This window comes from Elephantulus edwardii, unplaced genomic scaffold, assembly GCF_000299155.1.
Source record: "Elephantulus edwardii isolate Elephantulus edwardi_28Jun2011 unplaced genomic scaffold, EleEdw1.0 scaffold00236, whole genome shotgun sequence".
Classification (NCBI taxonomy): domain Eukaryota; kingdom Metazoa; phylum Chordata; class Mammalia; order Macroscelidea; family Macroscelididae; genus Elephantulus; species Elephantulus edwardii.
The window spans coordinates 3,516,089-3,539,606 of record NW_006399986.1 but is presented as its reverse complement, the minus strand read 5'-3'; the positions used below and the strand labels follow the sequence as shown (position 1 = coordinate 3,539,606).

Below are 23,518 nucleotides of genomic sequence, written 5' to 3'. Positions count from 1 at the left end.
CTGAGCCTGTGGGACCAGGAGAAAAGATGAGAAGTCAAGGTATCTCTCTCCTAACTGGATTCCTGCTCCTTTCCCGAACGCCAGACCTACAGGATGGGTTCAGGCCAGAGCGTACCCTGTAAGCTCACTATCCACTAAGTGGCCTTGGGTGATTCACTCACTTCTCTGTGCTTCAGTCTCCTCGTCTGTAAACCAAACCCAGTGTCATCAAGTCAACTCCCAAGTGGACTCAATTCACAGGGACCCCGTAGTATGGAGCAGAGCTGCCCCATAGGGTTTCCAAAGCTGTGGATCCTGACGGAAGCGAGCTGCCTATCTTTTCTCCTGAAGTGCAGTTGGTGGGTCTGAACCTCTGAGCCGCCAGTTAGCAGCCTTGTGCATTAGCCCACCCTGCTACTAGGGCTCCTTCCTCATCTGTGCAGTGAGGCCATTAATACTAACCTCCAACTGACGGGGACAGGCTGGTCCAGGCGAGGCCCTCAGAACAGGCCTGGAACCTGCCAGACGCCAGCACTTTGTGGATTTTGCCTCGTTCCTTCCCCAGGAGGGAGATAACACCATCCTCATTCTCCAGGGGAGGAAAGCGGAGGTGGAATGCCTTGGCAGAGACGACAGAGCCCAGATGGCCCGTGTGGGCTTGACCCCAGAGTCTGTGCAAAAATGCCCTTGCACCCAGCTGTCAGAGACCGAGGTGGGCACACCTATTGAGCACCATCTGTGTGCATGCACTGTGCCTATAACCAGCACAAACCCCCCAAATGCAGGGCGTCAGAGCCCTGCCACTTGGGTGAGGGGGAGAGGAGCATTGGTTAAAGAGCCCAGCTGCAAAGCAGAATGTCAACAGTTCAAACCCACTAGCTGCCCCACAGGAGGAAGATGGAGCCATCTCTGTTTCTGTAAAGACCACAGCCCTGGAAACACACTGTCTGGGGCGCTTGTACTCTCACCTGTCGGGGGGTGGGGACTGTAAGTCAGAATGACTCGGTGGGGGTGGGGTAATCTTTATATGAGAGCAGACTACCATGTCGTTCTCCTATGGAGAGGCTCGTGGGTTTGAACTGCCAACCTTGCCGTGAACGGCAGAGCACTGAGCTATAATTTCACCTGGCTCCTCACCCCCTGCTATACCAGTGGGGAGACCGAGGCTTTGAGATGGGGGACACTTTCTCCCGGTGGTACAGCGGGGCTCAGAGCCCAGGTCGATGTGCCCACGCCCCACTGCCCACCCTGCTTGGATCAACCCATCTCTCTGCGTCCTGGGCTCCAATGATGACAGAGATGCCAGCTCCCCTTTGGCCACACAGAGGAGGGCAGCCTGGCCCCTCAGCGGGGCTGGGAGACCCGAGCGGCCAGCAGAATCGATCCAGGCTGCCCGCTTTATTGGATTGTTCCTGGCTTGGGGAGGGGGCGGGGGCGAGGAGTGATGCTTCTCCCTGGGCTCCTCCCAGAATCCTCTCTTCTCTGCGCTCCCCACTCCAGCCCCCTGGAGCCTTCCCTGGGAGGCTGGCGAGCGGAGGAAAGCCTTCTCCAGGCTCCTGCGTGGTGGGCTGACTCATCACAAAGGAACAGGGATAGATAACTGGGAGAGAGAGCCTTCTTACTGACCTGAAAGATGGGACCCTCAATGCCCTGCCAGACTCTGCTGTTCCCCGGTAGCCTCAAGTCCACATGGGTTTCCTCCCAGCTTCTGGGGCCCTGGACACCCAGCCTGGGCTCCACTTCACTCCCCTCCCCTCTGCCACCTCCTCAGTGGTGGACCTCTTGTCCCCTCAGCGTACCTCTGGGACCAGCCTGAACAGGGGAGCCTGGGGACACCACTCAGCCTAGAGGAACAAGTGCTCAACTCCACATTCGAAGCATGTGACCCCAAGAGGACAGGTGGGAAGGGCAAGGGTAGGGGGGTGGGGAGAGGTACAGTCAAGGAATATAGGGAGCAGGAAGGCTGGCTGGCCTGGGCCACTTTGGATGGGGGTCCTGCCGGGTGATGTGACTGTGAGTCCGTGACATAGGGAACTTCAGGAAGGAAGTAGGTAAAGGCATGGAGATCTTTCAGGACAATGAGGAGAGGAGAGAGTTGAGGGGTATGGATTTAAGTAGGGAGTCCTGAGGCCTGGGAACTCAGGGAGAGAGGGCCCAGACTCAAGCAGAGAGGGCCCAGCCTCTGGCAGAGAGGGCCCAGCCTCAGGCAGAGGTGCTGCCCTCTGCCAGCCCAGCCTGACACCCCCCCTCGGCTGTCCACTCCTTCACTTGTGTCCTACCCACAGGTGTTGTGGCTGTGACCCGCGTGGTGGCCTACCTGGCGACTGTAACCGGACGGGGTCCCCAGGACGCATGCCTCCAAACACTGGCCCGCAGCCTGGACCCCAGTGGGGAGGGCCCTGGGGCCACTGTGGACCTGGACACCTTCCTGGCCGTCATGCGGGACTGGATCGCTGCTTGTCAGCTAGACGGGTGGGTCCTCACACCTTTACCTTCTCCAGGAAAGGTCTTCCTCAGCTCTGACCTTCACGCTTCCTGCAGCCAGCACCCTGTGGGTCCGGGGCAGTGGGTACTGTGGTTGGAATGAGGCTGAGGAGGAAAAGAGAAGAGATGGAGCTGGGAGGAGGCCTGGAGACAGTGCCTGGGATGGGTGTTGGTGGGGCCCGGAGCCAGAAGTGGAAAAGGGAGAAGGGAGTGGCACGGGGTGGACCTCTGTCCCCTGCCTCCTGCTTGCCCGCCTGGCCTGGACACAGCCATCTGGCCTCACCTTGCTCCCTCCGTGTCAGTGCACCTGACCTGGTCCCTCCTCCGCCCCAACACCACCTGGGACTCCAGAGGCTGCAGGGGGGCTCTAAGCCTCATCCCTTTGATACAGGGGATTAGAGCTGGAAGAGGAGACCGCCTTTCAGGGGGCCCTGACCCCCCAGCAACTGCCATCTGGTGAGATTGCTATATATAGAATGAAGCGGGCAGGCGGGCCCAGGGTTGGACTGTGGAGGCACTTCCCACACAGGGCAGAGCCGAGGATAGAGGGGCGCTCAGACGTCCACTGGCCTGAGCTGTGAGCTTGGCTTCTAGGACTCTCACCAACCACTCTTCCACCAATCCCATTATCTGTGCCTTGGAGGCCTGCCCACCCTTGATGTCAGCTCAGGCCAGCTCCCTCTTACTCAGTGGTCCCTGGAACCTGGCTCCAGTTCCCAGGATCCTTCCAGCCCCAGTCTCCCCATCTGTCTCCCCCATCCTTCATTCATCCTTAGGTAAAGGGAACACCTCCCTAGGAAGCCCTCCAGCTCCCAGTTCCTTTCTTCCTGGGGTCATTCCCAAGTTGTCTGTCCTTCCCTGGAGAGCCCAGACCCCCACAAGTCAGGGGAGCCGATTTGTTTCTGTCCTGGGGTTGTGTTTGTTTGCTTTGTACCCTCACGACCTCATTTTTGGAAAGCACTCTGTGGAAAAAAAAGGGTTCCTGTTGTGTTTCTCCTGGCTTACAAAACAGAAGAGGGGTTGGCAGGAATGGCTTCTATAAAATTCCCTTGAACCTGCTCCCGTCAGGCTTGGGGAGCCAGAGGGTGCTGTGAGCAGTAGGGGTGGGTCACCTCTAGTTAGAAAAAGACCCCTCTGGAGCCTGCGGTACAGACAGACTCGAGAGAGGGACTGGAGGAGCTTGGGGTGATGAGCCAGGGAAACCGGGGTGCCTGTGGGAACAAAGAGTCAGGGGCAATGGACATGGACAGACTGGGCTTGAGAGACTAAGGAGCAGAGCCACCAGGCCAGCCTAGCCACTTCGGGGATGTTGGGGTGCGAGCCCTCCCCAAGGTGAGGAGCTGGGAGGTGTGACACTATGGGAGGTGGTTCAGGCCTGGAGGTTATCCAGAGCTCCCACCGGGGCTCAGGGACAGACAGGCACAAGGCCTCTGTACCAGCCAGCGCAGCCTGGCAGCAAATGAGGACGTGGGAACAGATGTGAAGGTGGAGGCCAGACGGGTTTCCCTGGAATGTGGGTACAGGTCTCAGGCATCTCAATACCTCCTTCCAGGGTGCCCGGAAGCTGAAGAGCCAGCCAATCTGGAGAGCTTCGGAGGCGAAGACCCCCGACTTGAACCGTACCTATCCTCAGACCCTGCTGTCCCCACCTCCTCCCCCTCCTCAGCCTGCAGAAACCTGGGGTCCTTGGGGGAAGTGCGTGTGGCTCGGGGCTTGGCCACTACCTTTCTCTGCTTCTGCTCAAGACAGATACGTGTACACACACCCGCACTCACTCCCACGCGGCCAGTCTGCAGTGACAGGCAGGGCGGCAGCAGTGAGCCCAGCCCTTCTCTGCCCCAGGCCCGCCACTGCCGACCTGCTGAGCAGCCTGGAGGACCTGGAGCTCAGCAACCGCCGGCTGGCCCAGGAGAACAGCAAGCTGCAGCGGAGCGTGGAGATGGCCGAGGAGAGCACCACGCGTCTGAGCGAGGAGATGGTCACCCTTCGCAAGCAGCTCCGCAGGTGGGGTCCCGCCCGCTGAGCCCCACCCTCCCGCCAGCTCCCCTGGCTTTGCCCCCCACCGGCCCTCAGCACAGCCAGCTCTGGCTCTCTGTCACTGCATCTGTCCCTTGTTGCACTTTTCCTCTTTTGTGTCTCTTGGTTCTTGTCTCTCAGGCTGGCTGTCGGTCTGATCTTCCATGCCACTGGCCCGCTGCTGTCCCTGTGTCTATCAGCTGCCGTGGGGTCCCGATTTTAGCTTATTTCAAGGTCTTTGTCCTCCTCTTTGGGGGCCTCTGCCCCCTGTCTCTTGAGGTCTCTGCCCCCTCCTCCCAGCCCCAGCCCTCTCTGCAGCTCTGCCTCCCTCTCTCCTGCGTGTCCCATCTGCCTGTCCCTCCAGCGCCCAGCAGGCTCTGCAGTTTGCCAAGGCCGTGGACGAGGACCTGGAGGACCTGAAGACTCTGGCCAAGAGCCTGGAGGAGAAGAATCGCAACCTGCTGACCCAAGCCCGACAGACGGTGGGTCCGGGCGGGAGAACACCAGCGGCCCCCTCTGTCCTGGAGGCAGAGATGACGGAGCTGGACTCTGGTGTCCACGGGCAGGTGCCCCCCAACATCCTCCCTGCTCTGAGCTCTGCTTGCCCTAGACTCGCTCGGGTTTACCTACCACCTTCTCATGATGAGGGGGGTCAGCTGGAGCCATCAGGGTGACAGGACCTGTCCCCCAGCCCTGTCCCATGGGTCCCCATAGTGGGAAAGGCAAGGGGGGTCGGCAGAGGGGATGGAAACCAATCCTGTCATCTCTCGGGGTCCCCAGGAAAAGGAGCAACAGCACCTGGTGGCAAAGATGGAGACTCTGCAAGAAGAGGTGAGCGGAGGGCCCCCCCACTTCCCACACCCTCAGATCTCCACTCTCTGTGGCCTGAGACTGGAATAGGAAGAGAGAGTGTTTGCCTGTCCCTGGGGTCACCTCGCAGAACATGAGAAGGTCCTTGTGGCTGGAAGAGTATTGTGAGGTGAAGCCAAGCTGCTGGGGTTCGGTGAGGCTGCCTGCCAGCATGGGCCGGTCCCCCGCTCCACACCTCAGTGTCCATGTAACAGTAGAGTCTCCCTCCTGGCCGTACACGAGATCAGACATATGTGCAGTCTTCTGGCGCAAGGCAGGACCATAGAGCCAAAGCCACTGCCGTTGAGTTGATTCCGACTCTTAGCGACCACACAGGACAGAGTCGAGCCCGCCCCACAGGACCTCAGGGGCTGCGGACTGTGTGGAAGCAGTGTCACCGCTTCCTCTGTGTCCCTGCTGTGTTCACACCACTGACCTTTCCTTAGTGGCCAAGCGCCTCCCCTGTCTACCACCAGAATCTCTGGACCCACAGGAAATGTTCGCTGAAAGTTAGCTTTGTTGTTGGGTACCCTTAAATCAGTGGTCATAGCAATTCTGGGTGACAAAGCAAAACTGCCCCATAGGCGTTTCTTGGAGCTCTGGCCAAGAGAACAAGCTGGTCTGTCCTGGAGACGGTGAAACCAGGTTGCTCCTTTGAGGCGAGGATTTGGAAGCTCCGTCCCTTAGACTTTGGGCATATGGCCCAGAGGGACCGGTCCTTGGAGAAGGACATTACGCTTGGAAGGGTGGAGGGACAGCGCAGGAGAGGAAGACTGTGGAGGCGATGGATTGACTCAGTGACTGTGGTAACGGGAGTAGGTGTGTCAGAGACAGTGAGACTGGTGCAGGGTCAGAGCTTTTGTGCATAGGGTCGCTGTGAGTCACAGGCAACTTGACAGCACATAACAACAACACAACTGGTGGTGAAGTCTGTAGGGAGTTGCAGCACCTCCGGTGGTTCAGATCCACCAGCAGCTCCTCCCAAGAAAGCTGGACAGTCTTCCGACGCGATTTATAGCCTCCGAGATACTGGAGGGCCAGCTGCGATCAAGTCCTGCTTGAGAGCAGAAAGTTGGAGCTCTGTATTTATGTTGCTGTCATGCACTGTTGAGCTGGAACAGACCTGCACCAGACCCTCCAGCAGGTTTTCAGAGGCAGTTAGCGCACAGGGGGAGGTTGCCCCCTTTCTCCCGAGAGCAGCTGGTGAGTTTGAGCCATGTGGCTTCGGGTTGGCAGTGCTGGCACCTTACCAGCAGGTTCCCAGAGTTCCTGGTCTGTCTTTGGGGGGGGGGGAGATAGAGATTCCTTTTATAGTGAAAAGCAGGGTCCCCTGGTAGCTTAGTGAAGATGAGTTGTGCTGCCCGTCCAAAGGCACGAGGTGTGAGTTCTGGGAGAGGAAGACGGCCAGCCTCCTCCCGTGTGATTTACAGCCCCTGAAAGCCCGCTGGGGGGGGGGGGGTTCCCTGTGAGTTGATTCTGACTCAGTCGCCCGTAACCACGATGACAGAAAGAACACGGACTTTGTGGTGGAGGGGCCTGCACATTGGGCTGCTTACCTCGAAGATCACCTGTCTGAATCCACCAGCCTCTTCTCAGGAGAAGGAAGAACCTCTTCCTGCCAAGATTTACAGCCCTGGGAACCCCACAGTGGCGCTGCTGAGTCAGAATCAACCTGAGGGCAAAATAGGGGGCAGAGGGGTCTGTCTCCCTGATTTCGTGTCCCGTCTTTGCCCCTTAAGCTCGTGGGCGACTGTTAGCCAAATGATTTCTCTCACAGCCTTCATTTCTGGGGAGAAGGTACCTTTTCATTGGAGTTGTTGGGATTAAATGGATGCCCAGACCCTACAGGACTGAGGCTCAATGTCAAGAAGACAAAGATTCTCACCACTGGACCAATTGGCAGCATCAGGATAGATGGTGAAGAGATTGAGATTGTTAACAGCTTTAGTTTGCTTGGCTCCACAGTCAACGCTCTTGGCACCAGTAGCCAGGAAATTAAAAGGTGCATTGCCATGGAAAAGTCTGCTGTTAGGGACCTCTCCAAAGTCCTGAAGAGCAATGGTGTCTCTCTGGAGACTAAGGTGTGTCTGATACAGGCCATGGTCTTCGCAATCACTTGTTATGCATCAGAGAGTTGGACAATGACTAGGGAGGATAGAAGGAGAATTGATGCCTTTGAGCTGTGGTGCTGGAGAAGAGTATTGAGAGTACCATGGACTGCCAGGAAAACAGATTCCTCCTGGAAAGGGTTAAACCGGATGGCTCCTTGGAGGCAAGGATTCTGAGGCTCCGTCTAACATACTTTGGCCATGTTACAAGGAGGGACCAGTCCTTGGAGAAGGACATCATCCTTGGGAGGGTGGAGGGACAGTGCAGGAGAGGAAGACCCTCTATGAGGTGGATTGATTCAGTGACTGGAATAATCGGGATGGGAGTGTCAGAGACAGTGCGATTGGCACAGGATAGAGTAGAGTTTAGGGCTGTTGTACATAGGGTCGCTATGAGTCGCAAGCGACTTGACGGCACATAACAACAACAACAACAGACCCTACTGAGTTGCTTCTCCAATTCAAGCCCCCATTGTGTTGGAGACAGGACAAATGTCGTCTTGATTTCATCCAGGCCAGCCTGGGCCTTTCAGGTTGCAGTTGAAACTCGCCACTTAAAGGGACGGCCACCCCCAGTGCCAAGGTGACGTCTGAGGTGGTGCTGTAAGATGCCCATCATCGCTCAATGTCTGTCCTCTCTGCTGGTCACCAGATTGATGTCCCTCATCCCATCTGCTTCCTGGCCTTGGTCTCTGTGGCCGGCGGGCGTCCACTGAGGCCCCTGCGTCACCTTCCGGTCTCTGGGCTTGGTTTTTCAGGCCTCACTGCTCCTGTACGGATGCTTTCTCTGGCTCTGTTTCTCTCTGGGTCACTTCCACATCCTTTTCTGGGCATGGGAGAGGCTTAGCTGCTTTCCGAGGAGACAGAGAGGCCTCACTGGGTCTGCTCGGCCTGGAGCCCTTCGGACAGCTTTCCTGAGACCGAGCTGGGACACGGCCCAGCGCCTCTCGGAGTCGCAGCCCTCCCGGGGGCCTGCGGTCACTGCAGTGGAGCTGACCTGGCCTGGCCTGTGCCCCCTGCTCTCCGCTCACTCTCCCGCCCCCAGCCCAGCTCCTCGGTCACAGCCCTGCTGCAGCTTCTGCTGGGTCTTGTGCTTCCTTCATCTCTCTCTGACTCAGAGCCTTTAAATTTGAAATCCTGAAAGTACCATCTTCTGACTTCAGTTCTCCCATGAAAATTCACCCCCGTGGGACAACAGGCATCTGTCACACTGATGGACGTGACCATTTCTTCCAGAACAACCTGTTGCCTTGAGCAGTCATCCGGTCAGCACCCAGATGACGGCAGCCTCTCGCATGGTGGAGTAAAGCATTCTGTGGCCCTGGGCCCTTGGCCGTTGCCATTTTCGGAAGCAGATCACCATCCATTGTTTCTAATCTGTCCTGGTCTGAAAGCTCCACTGAAGTCGGTCCGGCGGCAGCCTCCACACAGCCTGGTGGGCAGCAGCTGGCCGTTGAGTCTGCGAATCAAAGCCGAGTGTCCTGGACAGAAGTCAAGAGAGAATTCTGTCACTGAGCCCCCCCGCTGCCCCTACCAGAATCTCTTAAGAACAGGAAACAAATGTCCCTGGAGGCTCCTCCAGTCTGCAGCTGATCACCCAGGGTGACATCAAGCGATCACATCCAAACAGCCCTTCCTGGGCCACCACATCTGGGCGGATTCAAACCATCAACTCTTGGATTAGTTACTGGGTGCTTAACCATTTGTGCCACACAAGAACTTCTCCAGACAGCCCCTGTCGAGGGCAGCTTGGCCCCGACCAGTGGGGAATGCCCTCCACTCCGGGGACCAGCACCCAGAGGAACCGAGAAGCGGCTTCAAGCCTCAAGGACACTTGCTTCCTCGGCCAGAGCCTTGGAGGGCCCCGTTCTCTGTGTTGCTTTTGTGACTCATTGGCTTGTTTGGCTGTGGCCTCATGATCCCACCTGGCCACTTCACATTCTCCGCAGAACATCGGGGGGAAGGAATGGCTTCCTTTTCACCAGAAGGAAAGCTTTCCAGAAGCTTCTCCAGCAGATCCGTTGCATTTCACTCCCCAGGACTGATGCTTCAGCCTCAAGGGAGAGCGTCCAGCCCCCGCAGTGGATGCGGGCGAGTTAGAGCTGCGGGGGTTGGTGGTGAGAGTAGCCCACGAGTCTTCCCATCTGTGCTGAGAACCTGATCTTCCTTCTCCCCTGGGGTGGGGCTGCCCTTAGAGGAACAGAGTGGACCCTGGACAGTAGCGGGTTTCTGTCAGCAGAAGGAGAACTGAATAGGACGCCTCGCCACCCCCCACTTAGAAGGCCCGCGGTGGGGTCAAGTGCCTCGCGCTGTGCCTGGGACAATCTCAGAGGGCGCTCGATAAACGAGCTATTCTGGGTTCCTTCCCACCTCCTGCAGCTGCCAACGACAGAAAGTGTCTATAGATTGGATTCTCAAGTTACAAAAGAATATGCGGGTAAGGAGACACTGTAGAGGCTGGGTCCTTCCTATGGAGAACCTGCAGCAGGGAGGGCTCCAGTTTCTGCAGGACAAGACAAGAGCATCTGAGTAACCAGGCCGCCTGCAGGGCAGCCCGATCCCAGCCAGGTGGACAGATGTTGACACAGCATTCCCCGCCCGCCCGTCCTTCCTCCGCCCTTCACCTGCCTACCCGGCCCTGCTGAGACTGAGGCAGCTCATGGAGGACCTGGAGCTGAGCCCAGGCTGGTGGAAGGTGTCCCCTGGGGCGCCGGGTGGAGGGGTGTGGCACGCTCCGCCTGCCCCATGCCCCCAAATAGTCCCCCAGCCTTGCTCACGGAGAATCTCAGTGCCATATGCTATGCTGCCGGTGCCCACACACTCCACGCTGGGACTTCGGACACTGTGTTCTGGGGCCCATTCCCTCTCCCCACCTGCCGTGCCTGGATAACACTCCTGGTTGACCTCCTCGCTCAGAGGACCTTCCTCTCATGCTGCTGTAACCGTTCGCTCCACGTCAGCCTCAACCAGGAATCTCGGGACTCACCCCTTAAAGCATTGTGTCTCCATTCCCACCCAGGGCTGAGGCTGGTTCAGAAGAGTCTGGATTTTTTTAAATTATTATTATTATTACTATTTGGGACCAGATTTGAGTCTGAGATAATTTATTCAACATAAGACCTTGACCTAGGTCATGTTTCTTAGCTGCTTCATGCCTCAGTTTTCCCACATAAAACTGAGCAGTGGAATACAGATCTTAGAAGTTAGAACCGCTAGACGTTACACTCCTGACTGGCTCACAGTGTTGTGTGGAGGGCTGCCCGGTGGAAGTCTCCCTGCCAAAAAAAATAAATCGAACAGGAGCCTGTGGAGTCCCCCAGAGCCACCCACCAGTTTACTCTGGAGATGGAGGGACAACGTGAGCCCTCCCCCCACACACACACAGATGAATGAGCAGCAAACACAAGTGTGAAAGGCCCTCCGGACTGACGATGACCTGGGGTGTCAGCCGATGCTGTGCCCTGGCAAGTGGTGTGATGAGAAGCTCACTGGTTAACATCTTAATCTCTTAAAGATCCACTAAATGAGAAGACACTGCTTCCAAGGAGTGGTAGCCTTTGTATGCATCCTCATGTGAGCAAAACGGAACACATTTAACGAGAAGACTGCCTTGTCTTTCTCCTCGGGAGCAGCTGGTGGATTCAAACTGTCGGCCTCTCTGGTTAGCAGCCCCCAACACAACCTACTGCACCACTTACGCTCCTGTCTTTAAGCTGGAAGATGAGAAGTGGTGGTTGTTAGATGCTATCACGTCACCTGCGACCCACAGCAACTCTGTGGACAGCGGCAGTGAACCCTGCTCCGTCCTGCACCAGCGTCATGATATCTGATAGCCGTAAGCCCGGTGAAGTCACTATGACAGTCCCTCTCTTTGAGGGTCTTCCTCTCCTGCTCTGCCTTTCTCAGCAGGATGCCTCTTTCCAGGGATTGGCCCCTCCTGGCAACGTGCCTGAAGCTGTGGGACAAAGCCTCACCCCACTTGTCCTCTAAGGGGTACTCTGCTTGCACATCTCCCAAGAGACAATTGTGCATTGTTTTTTCTAAAGTTTTAGTGTGCGTGTGTGCGTGCGTGCCATCAAATGGGATCTGACTGGTACAGGAGGAGATTGCCCCTCCTTCTCCAGCAGAGCATCTGGTGGATTCGAACCACATACCTCTAGGATCGCGGTGCAGCTTCTTGCCGCTAGGCCACCAGAGCTCCCCAAGAATTGTCTGTTGTTTTGACAGTCCATAGGAGAGCTATTCAGTTCTCTTCATCAGCTACAATTTAAAGAGATCTGTTCTTTGGCTCCTTCATTCTGCAACTCTTGGATGCATAGGAGGCAGTCGAACATCCCGTGGCAAGCGGCAGGTGCACCTTAGTCTTTAAAGGGGTATCCTTGCTCTTTAGAACTTCAAAGAAGTCCTTGACAGCACATTCAAAGTGCTGAGCAAGTGTTAAACCAAAATTTAACCCACTGCTGTGAGTCGATTCCTGCTCACAGCAAACCTGTCCCCCCTCCCCGAGTACGATTTCCCCATCCAGTTAGTTCCCAGGGCTGTGAATCTTCTGTGGAGCAGCTGGTGGGTTTGAACTGCTGACACGCAGTTAGCAGCTGAACTTTAACCCCACTGTACCTTTCGGGCTCCTTCACCAAGTGTTGTTATGTTTCACTGAGTTGAGTATGACTTAGAAACCCTGTGAACCACAGATCTGAACCCTGTCCTGTCCTGTGCCATCCTCACACTGCCTGACACATTAGAGCCCGTTGGGGCAGTCACCGTGTCAGTCCACCTGGTCAAAGTTGTTCCTCTCCTTCGCCGACCCTCCACCTTCTCAGTATCATAGAGCCCCTTCTAGCAACGTGCCTGAAGTATATGAGGTGAAGCCTCATCATTCTTGCCTCCAAAGAGCACTCTGGCTGCACCCTCCCCAAGACATTTAAGTTTGTTCTTTTGGCAGTCCATGGGATATCCAGCGCTCTTTCCTAACACCACAGCTGAAAGACTTCATCTGTCATCCTTATTCATTCTCCAGCTCTCAGATGCACAGCAAGTGATCAGAAAGACCATGGCCTGAATCAGATGCACCTTAGTCCTCAAACTGACATCATTACTCCTCAGTAATTTGGAGAAATCCCCAACTGAAGACTTTCCCAGTGCAGTATGTTTCCTGATTTCCTGACTGCTGCGGTCAAGGGTGTTAGTTGTGGATCCAAGTAAGATGAAACTGTTGACTGTGTCAATCTTTCCTCCATCCCCTATCGGTCCAGTGGGAAGAATCTTTGTTTTCTTGACATTGAGATGCAATCCATACTGAAGACTTTATTCTTTTGATCTTCTGCAACAAGTGCACCAAGTCCTAGCTCTCAACAAACACACTTGTGTCATCTGCATAATGCAGGTTATTGATGAGCCTCTTTTCCATTCTTGATGCCACACTTCTCTTCATAGAGTCCAGCTTCTTGAATAATTTGCTGAGCATACACATTGAATAGGTATGGAGGGAGACTACCACCCTAATGCTCTTTCTTCTTTTTTTTAAACCATGACCCTCAATGAGATTGATTTGGTAACTGGGGTAATCAGGATGTGTGTGTCAGAGGCAGTGAGATTGGCACAGGATAGAGCAGTATTTAGGGCTATTGTACATAGAGTCACTGTGAGTCTTGGGCGACTCGACAGCACATAACAAGTATTCCCTTGCTCTGTTCGCACAATGACCTCCTGGTTTTGCATGAACACAAGTGCTCTGAGATTCCTGTTCTTTTTTAATATTTTTAAATTATTTGTGCACGTAGCATCAAATTGAATCTGACTGGTACAGGGGGAGATTGTCCCTCCTCCTCTAGCAGAGCGTCTGGTGGATTAAAACCAAGCACCTTTGGGATTGCAGTGCAGCTTCTTGTTCCGATTACAATTCTTCTTAATGTTAGCCTTAACTTGTAATGATCCACACAGTTAAATGCCTTTGCAGAGTCAATAAATCACAAATAGACATTCTTCTAGTATTCTTTACTTCCACCCAGGATCCCTCTGACACCAGCAGCGATACCCCTGGTGCCACAGCCTCTTCTAAATCCTGCTTGACTTCCTGGCGGTTCCATATCAATGTACTCTTCTAGCTGGTTTTGAATGGTATTCAGCGTGGTTTTGCTTGCATGTGATATCAATGATAATCGTTCAATAGTTTCCTCATTCTTTTGGCTCGCCTTTCTGGGGAATGGTGAACAAATATGATCTCTTGCAATCCACTGGCCAGAGAGCCGTCCTCCAGATTTCCTGACAGACTGATGAGCCCACCCAGGGCTGCATCTATTAACTGAAACAAGTGTTAGCAATTCTTACCTGTTTGGCCCCACAGCACCCCCTTGAGGAAGATCTCATTGTCCCCACTGGGAGGGATGTGCACAGAGGGGTGAAGGCTCAGGATTGAATTGGCTAAAATAGAGCAGATACCTCCTCTTTTTTAAAAAAAAAAATTAATTTTAATGAAAGTTTACAGAGACTTAGGGTTTCCAGTCATTCATTGTTGTACTTTTCTCCCGGCCCACCCCCTCCTCCCCAATTCTCTCTTCTCTTGAAAAAGAAAAACTCTTTCATTGTTATGCAGTCCTTCCCCCCAAGTCCACTCCACTATGCAGCCTTCACTCTGGACTTCTGTTATGACAAGAATACCCATTCATATGTCCCTTTTAAACAGTTCACTCCCTCATCTATTCTAATGCAGTATACATCATTCCTCCCCTCCTTTTCTGTCTTCCCTCAACCCGGATGTCAGTCCCATTTTACAGCAGTGGCCCCTATGCAATATTTGTCCTTTTGTGACTGAGATATTTCACTCAGCATAGTGTCCTCCAGGGAGGGTCACCCATTTGTATAATATTTATGAGTTCCTTGTTTTTCAGTGCTGCATAGTATTCCATGGTGTGAATATACCACCGCTTCTCTATCCATTCATTTGTTGAAGATATCTCCTCTTATTGTTAGTTGCCACAGAGTCATTTTCAACTCAGCTGCCTCATGTGATGGGAACGCTGCCTTACTGGCTTTTCAAGGTTGTCTCCTTCATGGGAACAGATTCCCAGGTCTCTCATCCTCAGAGCCCCTGGGTGAATCTGAACTGCCAGCCTTTCCATTAGCAGACGAGCGTGTAACCTCCCCACCGCCAGGGTCCTGCGGCCAGGAGTGAGCGGTGGTATCTGGTATCGTTTATGGCAGTGAATGTGAATGCCTTCCCCTTCCAGAACGGGAAGCTGCAGGCTGAGCGGGACGGAGTGAAGAAGCGGAGTGAAGAGCTGGCCCTGGAGAAGGAAGCTTTGAAGGTGCTGCCTCCCCCTTCCCCCGTCCCAGCCCAGCTCTGGCCCTGCCCCTTCCCCTTCCCCACCCACCATGAGACAGGGGTCTCCCCCAGGAAGCCTCAGGCAGCTTGGGTGATACCCCAGCTGTCCAGGGCCACGGATGGGCGGGCATACCCCACAAGCTTGTGGCAGCGTGGGGGAGGAGGGGAGCTGGACAGAAGGACAGACAAGCCGTTTCCCTGACAGCGGCAGATCTACGAGTGTGAGTGCCTGATCTGTCAGCGAGACACCATGCTGTCTGAGGTGAGGCCAGAAGGGAAGCCGGCTGCCTCCCGGGGCACTTGGCTGGGCCCAGCCCCTGGAGATAAAGAGCACCGGGTTAGGGGGCCAGGGCTTGCTTGCTGGGTCACCCTCATGACCAGCTCAGGCTCGCTCTCAAGGCCCCAGAGTCTGCCGGCTGCTCTCCCTCAGCCCCCATATTTCCCCCAAGCTCACAGCAGCTGCCCACACCCCCTCCCCAATGTCTCTGGGGGCCGGGCCCAGTCTCAGTCAGCTTTGGGCTTTCCCAGCGCACGCACCACGCAGAGAGCCTGGCCAGAACTCTGGAAGAGTACAAAGTGACCACCCAGGTACCCACTGACCCCCACCGCCAGCCCCTGCCTTCACCTGCCCTGGCCCTCCCCCTTCACGTAGCGCCTCGCCCTCCTGCTTTTTTTCCTTGTGGCTTGTGTTTTGAGTTTCTCAGTTCTCACCTCCCTGCTGTGGTCTCTGCTGCTCTGCACGGCCCTGCCTCAGATCTCTCCCTTCCGGACTGCTGCCAGAAAAGGAGGCACACAACCTCCTCAGCTTCTCAGTGTCTGTAAAAGTTAGATTTCCACTTCACTCTAGTCTTGTGAAGTGTGAAGTAAGAGTGTGGTGGGGGAAGTTTCAGATATTGTAAGAATGACGGGAACGTGGCCCGGATCTGCCGAGTGAGCATGTGCTATCAGGAAAACGGTGCCGATTGTCTCAGTGCAGGGCAGCCACAGACCCTCATCTTGTAAAATAGGAGTTGTCTGTGGAGCACAGCCAAGCGAGGTCTCACTTCTGTCTCCCGTTTTCTGCTTTGTACCTTTGGCCTGTGCCTTGCAGGTGTATCTGTCTTGGCTCATTTTCCTTCCATTTTTAAAATTATGGTAAAATAGGGGGGCTCTGGTGGCCTAGTGGCAAAGAGCTGCAACTACAATCCCAGAGGAACACGGTTCGAATCCACCAGGTGCTCTGCCGGGGAAGGAGGGACAATCTCCTCCTGTACCAGTCAGATCTGATTTGACGGTACACGCACACAAAAAATAATAAAATAAAATTTAAAAAAAATTATGGTAAAATAATAATTTTTAAAAATTATGGTAAAATAAGGGAGCTCTGGTGGCCTAGTGGCAAGAAGCTGCACTGCAATCTCAGAGGTACGACGTTCGAATCCACCAGATGCTCTGCTGGAGAAGGAGGGACAATCTCCTATACCAGTCAGATCCGACTTCACTGTACACATACAAAAATAATAATTTTTTTTAAAAATTACAGTAAAATATGCATCACCTAAAAGTTACCATCTTAGCCATTTCTGAGTGTACCTTTGGTGGCATGGGTGCATTCATATTGTTGTTAACGGTCACCACTGTCCACAGTGTGCTTGTCACCCTACATGGGAACCCTGTCCCCATTAACCACCACCTTCCTCTCCCACCTTAGTAGCCAGTTGCTACACTTGCCTGTTCCAGAGACATCGTACCAGCAGGGTCACACTGTGTGTGTCTTTTGGGGTCTGGCTCTCTTCACGCGCATCGCGTTGTTGGGGTTCATGGATGTCACGGCATGTTGGAGAACATCGTCCTCGTGACTGGGTGGTGCCCCCCCGTGTGGGGAGACCACGTCCTGTTGATGCACTCACCCACTGATGGGTCCAGGGCCCGTCTCTGCATTCGGGCAGCTGTGAAGATCTAACCAGGGAACACGATTTCACAAACCTGTCCGAGCTCTGCTTCCTGTCTGGGTGGATGCCTTGGCTGGATGGTATCGCTGAGGGGTTTGCTGGGTCATCTGGCAGTTCTGAGAGTCAGCAGAGGGGGGGAAAGACCTTCAGCAAGGTGGGCTGATACCGTGGCCGGAGCCATGGGCCGAAGGACGAGGGAGATTGTAAGGGTGGCATGGGATCACAGAGGGTTGGTGTGTTGTCCAGAGGGGCACTGTGACGTAAAGCTGCCCTGTGGACAGCACGTGAGGACCTTGCCCTGTGCTCTGCCATCTCCACTATCTGATACCCCCTTTTTTTATAATTTTATAACTTTATTTGATAATCAGCTGTTTTCATCCACATCAACGGTCTGTGGATTTTTTTAAAGTGGTGACAGGTACATAGGTAATAACCACCGTATCCAGCTTGTTTGGCAAATCTTCATCCTCGTGACATTTTCTGGAGAACCGCACACAGATGCAGGATGGGACATTCCTTATTCCTTTGGCCCAGACAGCTTTGTTAAGCCTGGAGTTGATGCGAACATCTGGTGTTCCCATCTCCTTCAGGGCAAATTTCCGGATCTCCTTGAGTGTCCGAGGAGCCCGCTTCTTAAATCCCACTCCACGGATGCGCTTGTGAATGTTGATGGTGTCCTCTCTGGTCACCAGTTCGTTGATGGCAGAGTGCCCTTTCTTCTCGCCACTCTTCTTTGTGGAGGCCATAGCAAAGAGACCAGGCTGACTGTCTGATATTCTCAAGCCCCTGTTATAGACACTGTCGAGCCATCTCATCGAATGTCTTCCACCAATGTTCTGTATTTCTCAGCACAGTGTCTTATTTCTGAGACTTCTCCTGACACTTCAGTGATCAGCAGAGAACTACCAGAAGTACAAGTCTTGTCTGGAGAAGTCCAGAGCACTAGGGAATTTGAACCGTGTACCTCTGGAATTGCAGCACATCTTCTTGCCTCTAGGCCACCAGAGCTTGCCTGTGTGTGTGTTTTTATTCTTTGCCATAAGTAGTCATCCTAATTGGAGTGAGGTGCTTGTTTGTGGTCGCTCTCCACGGCCGGCTCTCTCATCTGTCGTGTTGTCCCTGCCCCTCTTTGGGTCCGGTCGGCCTGGCTCTGGCCTCTCAGTCTCACACGCCCTCCGTGTCCAGGCCTCCCGTCTCTCCAGGTGTCTCTCTGTCTTCTGGCTGCTCTTCCTAGCTTTGGTCTGAGGTTTTCTCTCTCTCTCTCTCACTTCCAAAGCCTCTGTCACTGCTTTCTTGTCCACGTCCCCGGGGAGCCCAGAGAAGTCAGGGCAGCTGAGAGGGCTGTGGGAGAGGATCCCAAGGGGTGAGGGCCAGCACGGCGAGCCAGGTGCCCCCTTTGCAGGAGCTGAGGCTGGAGATCTCACACCTGGAGGAGCAGCTGAGTCAGACCCACAGAGGACCAGATGAGTGAGTAGAACTGGGGAGGCGGAGCAGGAGGGCCCAGGGCTGGGGGTGCAGGGCCCTCTAGCCCTCAAGTCTCTAGCTTCTCTGTAAGCAGGGCCGGGAAGGACCAAGGCCGGGGGTTCTCCAGCCCCCCAGCCCTCTGACCTCCAACCCTCCGGCCTCCAGCTGCTCCGTAAGGAGTGCCAGGACTCTCAGGGCTTGGGGTTCCCCACCCTGGCCCCCCAGCCCTCCAGCTCCAGCACCTCTGTAAGCAGGGCCGGGACTCACAGGCCGGCTGATGGGTCAGGAGGCAGCAGGCCCTGAGCCAGCCTTCCCTCCTTCCAACTCTGTGGCCAGGCTGCTTGAAGGGACCCAGGAGAGAAGAGTGGGCTGCACCAAGCTGCTGCCCCCGTCGCTGGGCTTGGAGATCCAGGCCACTCAGCAGGTGCACCCTCAGAGAACCCCAGAAAACACCAAAGCGGAAACACCCAAAGTTCCTCACTCAGACCCCTCAACCCCACTCATCCCTTAAGTCCCATCACTGCCAAACAGGCTCCCACCCCAGCCTCACCTGTTCTTCACCTCTGTGCACCTCACATCCTGAACCTGACCCAGCCCGTTCTGACCCCTCATCGTCATTGCCCCTACAATGGTCACTGACTCATCAAATCCCACCTCCCTCCCCATTCCTGCCTCCTCCACTCCCCACCTGGCCTCACCCCAGCCCTGTGCCTCCCCCATCTAAGCCCCTGTCCCCCTCCTGCAGCCCCATTGACCCCAGCGTTGACCCCAGCTCAGCCACATATGGCCTTGGCTGACCTGAGTCATCTCCACCACCCCCCAGAAACAAAACAAGGCCGCTGCAGAGGAGCTCCTGAGCCCCCTGTGTGGAGTGTGGCAGTGGGAGGAGGTGCTCAGTGAGCCCGAAGAGGAAGCCGCCTTCCCACCTGAAGCCTCACCTGGCACACAGGTGAGCACAGAAGTCATGGGGCTGGGGGGCTGGGCAGCTGTGCCTTTGCTCCCTCGTACCAAAGCAGACTGATCCCCAGGCACCACAGACAAAAGGGAGCAAAGCGACCCCACAAACTGCCGTGAGCACTTTGGCCTGAGTTGTAGTTTTCAGAAGGTTCCCTGTCAGGATTCACCTCAAGTCACAGCTGACTTGACAGCAGTGGGTTTGAAAGGAGTCCTGGTGGCAGGCAGTTAAATGCTCAGCTGCTGATGGAGAAGTTAGAGGTTCAGGACCACCCAGCAGCCTCCTTGGTCAGAAGAGCCCGCCGTGGCCTCTCTCTCGTGAAGACAGCACCCTAAAAAAGCCTGTGTGGGGTTCTCCTCCCCACGGGCTGCCCTTTCTGAAGCAGGGTGACAACTAAGTGTCCCTTCATCCTGACACCGCAAAGGTTTGTGGTTTGAATGCGAGACTCCTTTACCCAAACCGTAGCAAGTTCAAGCTCACTGTGAACTCTTGACCCCAGCTCAGGCCACTCTGAGCCACCGTTCATCTCCACGGTCATCACCTTCTGAGGACTTTCTGGGTGGCACAACAGGGTGACCCACCAAACCGTTGGCTGGAAAATTAGCAGTTCAAATCCACCCCGAAACACTTTGGGTGACAAGCCCGGCGGTCTGTCTGGAAGGGGGCACAGCCTCGAGCCCTGTGGGGTGGCTCAGCTCTGCACGCAGGTCCGCAGGCTCGGCAGCTGGCCGGCTCACTGAGCTCTGGTCTTCTGAATTCCGTCATCTGAACAGTATCCCTCTCGGTGCCTGGTGTCCACCAGAGAGAAGCGAGGTTTCAGTTCGTTAGGCCCTGACGTCTTAGGGGTGTTTTGTTGTTCAGAAGGTGGGGGAGCCACTCTGTGCAATATCACTGTGTCTTAGATTTACTTAGTGTCCAGCATGGCGAGGTGAGGGCGTCGAGGGGCACCTGGGGGGGCACCCCGCCCCACGCTGCACTCTGAGCAGTAGGATGCAGAGGCCGGAGGTCAGGACGGTGTTTAGGAAGCAGTGGAGTGTTGGTGGGTGAGGTCCCAGGCGAGGAGGAGAAGACTCCAGAAAAAAAAAACTACAGAGGGGCCTGGCTCTGGTGTCTGACCCAGAACAACTGACCCCGGATGGGGAACCGAGAGTTCCAAGGGGCTTGGGGGGTGGGGGGAGACATTGAGCTCATTTTCACTCAGGTGAGTGTGAGAGGCTTGGGGGGTGTCCAGGGGACTCGGGAAGCCAGGATTTCTGGGTCCTACAGGAGTCAATTCAAGAACAACCACCTATTTTCTGTTACACAAGGGCAACCCCAGAATAGGGCCCAGTGGGGGAGGAAAGTTCTAGAAGGTGGTGGGTTCATGCGCCTCGGAGGCCGTTGCACAGGGTCTGGGACCTGGCGGAGAAACGAGCATCCCTCGGGCAGGGTGGGGCCCGAGCCCCGCAGGTTTGATCAAGGAGAGGCTGGGGGGGGGGTGTCACCGGAAGTTCTTTCCCCGTCTTCTTCCTCAGAGGAACTTCCAGGAGGAGCCAGTGCAGCTCCAAGAAGAGCAGAACGAGCACGTGCCCTGGTAAGATGTCTCCACCTCCAGAGTCACCCCTCGATCTCAGGGGGAGACCCCTAAGTGGGGCTCGATAGGCACGTCACTCAGTTACTCTGTTCTTTCCTGGTTCTGGTGTCCCTCAGTTCTACTGTCCCCAATAGTTCTAGGAAGAGGACTTGATCAGGGTTGTGGGGTGCTGGGAAGGCTCCCAGGATAGTGAAACACACACACCCCCGTGCCGAATGGAGCCTAGCAGGAGTACGAGTGTCTAGGAGACCCCTACGCCAGCCAGCCAGGCAGATCTCCCTCACACGGCCACTCTTACCAGCACTCCTCTCCGGAGGCCCCAGAGAGCCCTGGGGTAAAGTTGACCCACACCGGTGAATGGTGGAAGGTTCCAGAATCTGGGTCTGATCCCAGCTATGACTTGGATCATTGTTGATGCGGCTCATAGAAGCTGTCAAAACCCCGTGCTTTGCCTGCCGCCTTCAGCAGGCTGTGTCAGGACAAGGAAGCGCTGGCCCACTCCGCCCACACTCCCCAGGGCCCTGGCCTTGGGGCCTCGGTTTCCTGTGGTGCCGCCCCCTCCCCGCACCCCCCTTTCAGGCTCCTGGCAGCAGCAGCTAATGAGGCTGCCTGCATCGCCTCTAATTGGACTCCTCTGGGCAGAGTGGGATTGGGCGGCCCGGGGGCCCAGAGCTGTGACCCGTCCCTGCGTCACCAGGGACTGGCCAGGAGTGATGGTGACAGTGGCAGGCGCTGGCGCCAGGGAGGCCCCCCAGGTTTCTGGGAGATGGGGTTTGCAGTATGTTACCACAGGTTGGGATGCTGGGGGTGAGGAAGGTGGGGTTCCTGGGACCCTGAAATGGGGACTTGGTCCTTGATTGGAACAAGAGATGGGGGTACACCCCTGGGTCCCAGGGTAGCACTTTAAGGGAACCATACCCCTGTTTTCTGATAGAGGCAAAAGCTGGGGGGCCCCTTATGGTGGAGAAGGCAGATGGAGGGTCAAGGAAACAACTCGCTCTATCCCAGGGCTGTTGGAGCTGATGACTGGAGGGCTGGGTCTCCAAGGAGGGCAGTGGCCGGTGATAGGGAAGTTTCCCAGGGTCTCATTACAGGGGCTGTGCCAGGGTGGAGAGTGGGCTGTGCGCATTTGACATGAGGGATTGGAAGGGGGCTGGGAACATGACCACTGGTTGCTTGAGCGGGGGGCTCTGAGCATGAGGTCTGGTCCTCGTGAGATGAGACTCCATGGGCCATGGCCTGGACTGGAGAGGGGCCTGAGCTCTCAGAGGGTCCCAGGCTCTGGTGGTCGGGGCTGGGGGCTGCTGAGAGGGCTGGGAACTGACCCCTCAGTTGGGAAAATCCTAGCTAAGAGAGCCATCTGAGCTGTGGGGGCCCCAGACTTTTCAGATAATTGGGTGGCAAAGTCCCCCAAAACAGACAGATGCTATGCTTCAGGGGGACTGTTACACCCAGGAGCCTGTCCCCAGAGAAGAGGGGCCAGTGGAGAAGGGGGTGTCCACTGTGACTTTCTCCTCAGGCAGCCAGGGAGGCAGGAAGAGGAGGGAGAGCTGGCGGCAGCCGAGGCCAAATGCCCAGTCCCGGTAGGCAGTCACCCCGACCTCTCCCACCCCCGGAGCAGCCCCCCATCTCCATCCCAGGCTGACGTAGCCTCGCCCCTCACCAGCCCCCTCCCGTCCGCCGAGCAGAGAAAAATCATTTGGTCCAGAGATAACAAGGTTCTGGCTGCAGCTAATGAGCACGGAGCGGGAGGCCTGGGGGCCAGTGGGCGGCCGCCGTGTTCCCGGGGGACCCCAGCCACGCGCACTCACAGGACAGCATCCGCCTGGCCGGGGCCCTCGGCTGCACCTCGATTACATCAGTGTACCTGTGCCCACACGCCCGCCCAGGCCAGGGACAGCCTTCTGTGTGTGTCCCCCGCCCCAGACTCTGAGCAGTGCCCCTACACAGGACCCCCCATCTGTCTCTGCCCATAGCAGCATCCATCGGCAGCATGGCAATTCCGGGGAAGGCCAGTCTGGGGAGGAGTTGGCCCTGGCGCATCAGACTCTGTTGCTTAAATACACCTGGAATGTAGCCCGAGGGTCCTGTGTGTGCACAGGAATCACCTGGGGGTCTTGTTAAAATGTTGCTTCATATGGGTTGGTGGGGAAGTGCAGGCTCCCAGCAGGAGGCAACTGGCATGAACTGGTTCAAAGCACCATTTGAGCCCTCCTGCAGTGCCCGGGCAGAAAGGCCTGGCCATCAGCTTCTGCACATCAGACCCTGTGGGACATTTTCACTCAACACATGGGGTCACTGAGGCAGAGTGGACTTGACCGCAGTCCAGGACCGAGTGACCCAGAGCCCCTTGTCCCTCAGGCTGACCTCTCCCTCCTTCTGGAAGCTTCTCACCTGGAAGACATGTCAGGAAGTCCTCCTGAAAGGTAGCAGGGCAAGGAGGGGACATGGGGACCAGGGCAGAGGGTGGGAAGGCCCAGTAGCCACCTCCTTCCTCTCCTCTCAAGCAGCCCTGCCAAGCCTGAACTTGAACCTGACCCTGATCTCCAACGAGCCCTGGTGCCCGTGACAGTGGCCAAAGAGCTGGTGTGGGTGCGGCGGCGGCCCGTGGCCCCACTTGGCCTGCCCAGCCCTGAGGCCCAGCAGTTCAGGTATGTCCAGAGGTGCCAGGAGGAAGCAGGGCCCCTGCTCTGCCGGGAGGAGGGCAGCCCCCACCCCGCTCCCCCTCAGTGCATTCCCACTGCCCCCCCAGGGTCACGCGGCCCCCGCTGGACCCCCGGCCCGTGCTGGACAGCCCCCCCTCCCCCTCACTTTGTTCTCACTGCCCCCCAGGGTCAC

At 56.0% G+C, this 23,518-nt stretch overlaps 1 protein-coding gene and 1 pseudogene across 1 annotated transcript in view; one reads left to right on the top strand and one right to left on the bottom strand.

Moving 5' to 3' along the window:
• Positions 1 to 23,518, top strand: part of CCDC155 (coiled-coil domain containing 155) — a 29,808-nt gene that overhangs the window by 5,789 nt on the left and 501 nt on the right. Inside the window, exons 2-19 of the mRNA XM_006898731.1 lie at positions 1,774 to 1,878; positions 2,265 to 2,451; positions 2,855 to 2,919; positions 4,016 to 4,082; positions 4,306 to 4,467; positions 4,844 to 4,961; positions 5,260 to 5,310; positions 14,663 to 14,740; positions 14,963 to 15,019; positions 15,286 to 15,345; positions 18,091 to 18,155; positions 18,489 to 18,576; positions 18,976 to 19,101; positions 20,622 to 20,680; positions 21,260 to 21,451; positions 22,200 to 22,586; positions 23,188 to 23,331; positions 23,433 to 23,463. Of these exons, the coding sequence (XP_006898793.1) occupies positions 1,774 to 1,878; positions 2,265 to 2,451; positions 2,855 to 2,919; positions 4,016 to 4,082; positions 4,306 to 4,467; positions 4,844 to 4,961; positions 5,260 to 5,310; positions 14,663 to 14,740; positions 14,963 to 15,019; positions 15,286 to 15,345; positions 18,091 to 18,155; positions 18,489 to 18,576; positions 18,976 to 19,101; positions 20,622 to 20,680; positions 21,260 to 21,451; positions 22,200 to 22,586; positions 23,188 to 23,331; positions 23,433 to 23,463 (2,042 nt within the window). The remainder of the gene's footprint in view (positions 1 to 1,773; positions 1,879 to 2,264; positions 2,452 to 2,854; positions 2,920 to 4,015; positions 4,083 to 4,305; positions 4,468 to 4,843; positions 4,962 to 5,259; positions 5,311 to 14,662; positions 14,741 to 14,962; positions 15,020 to 15,285; positions 15,346 to 18,090; positions 18,156 to 18,488; positions 18,577 to 18,975; positions 19,102 to 20,621; positions 20,681 to 21,259; positions 21,452 to 22,199; positions 22,587 to 23,187; positions 23,332 to 23,432; positions 23,464 to 23,518) is intronic.
• On the bottom strand, positions 17,053 to 17,434 carry LOC102845655 (annotated as a pseudogene).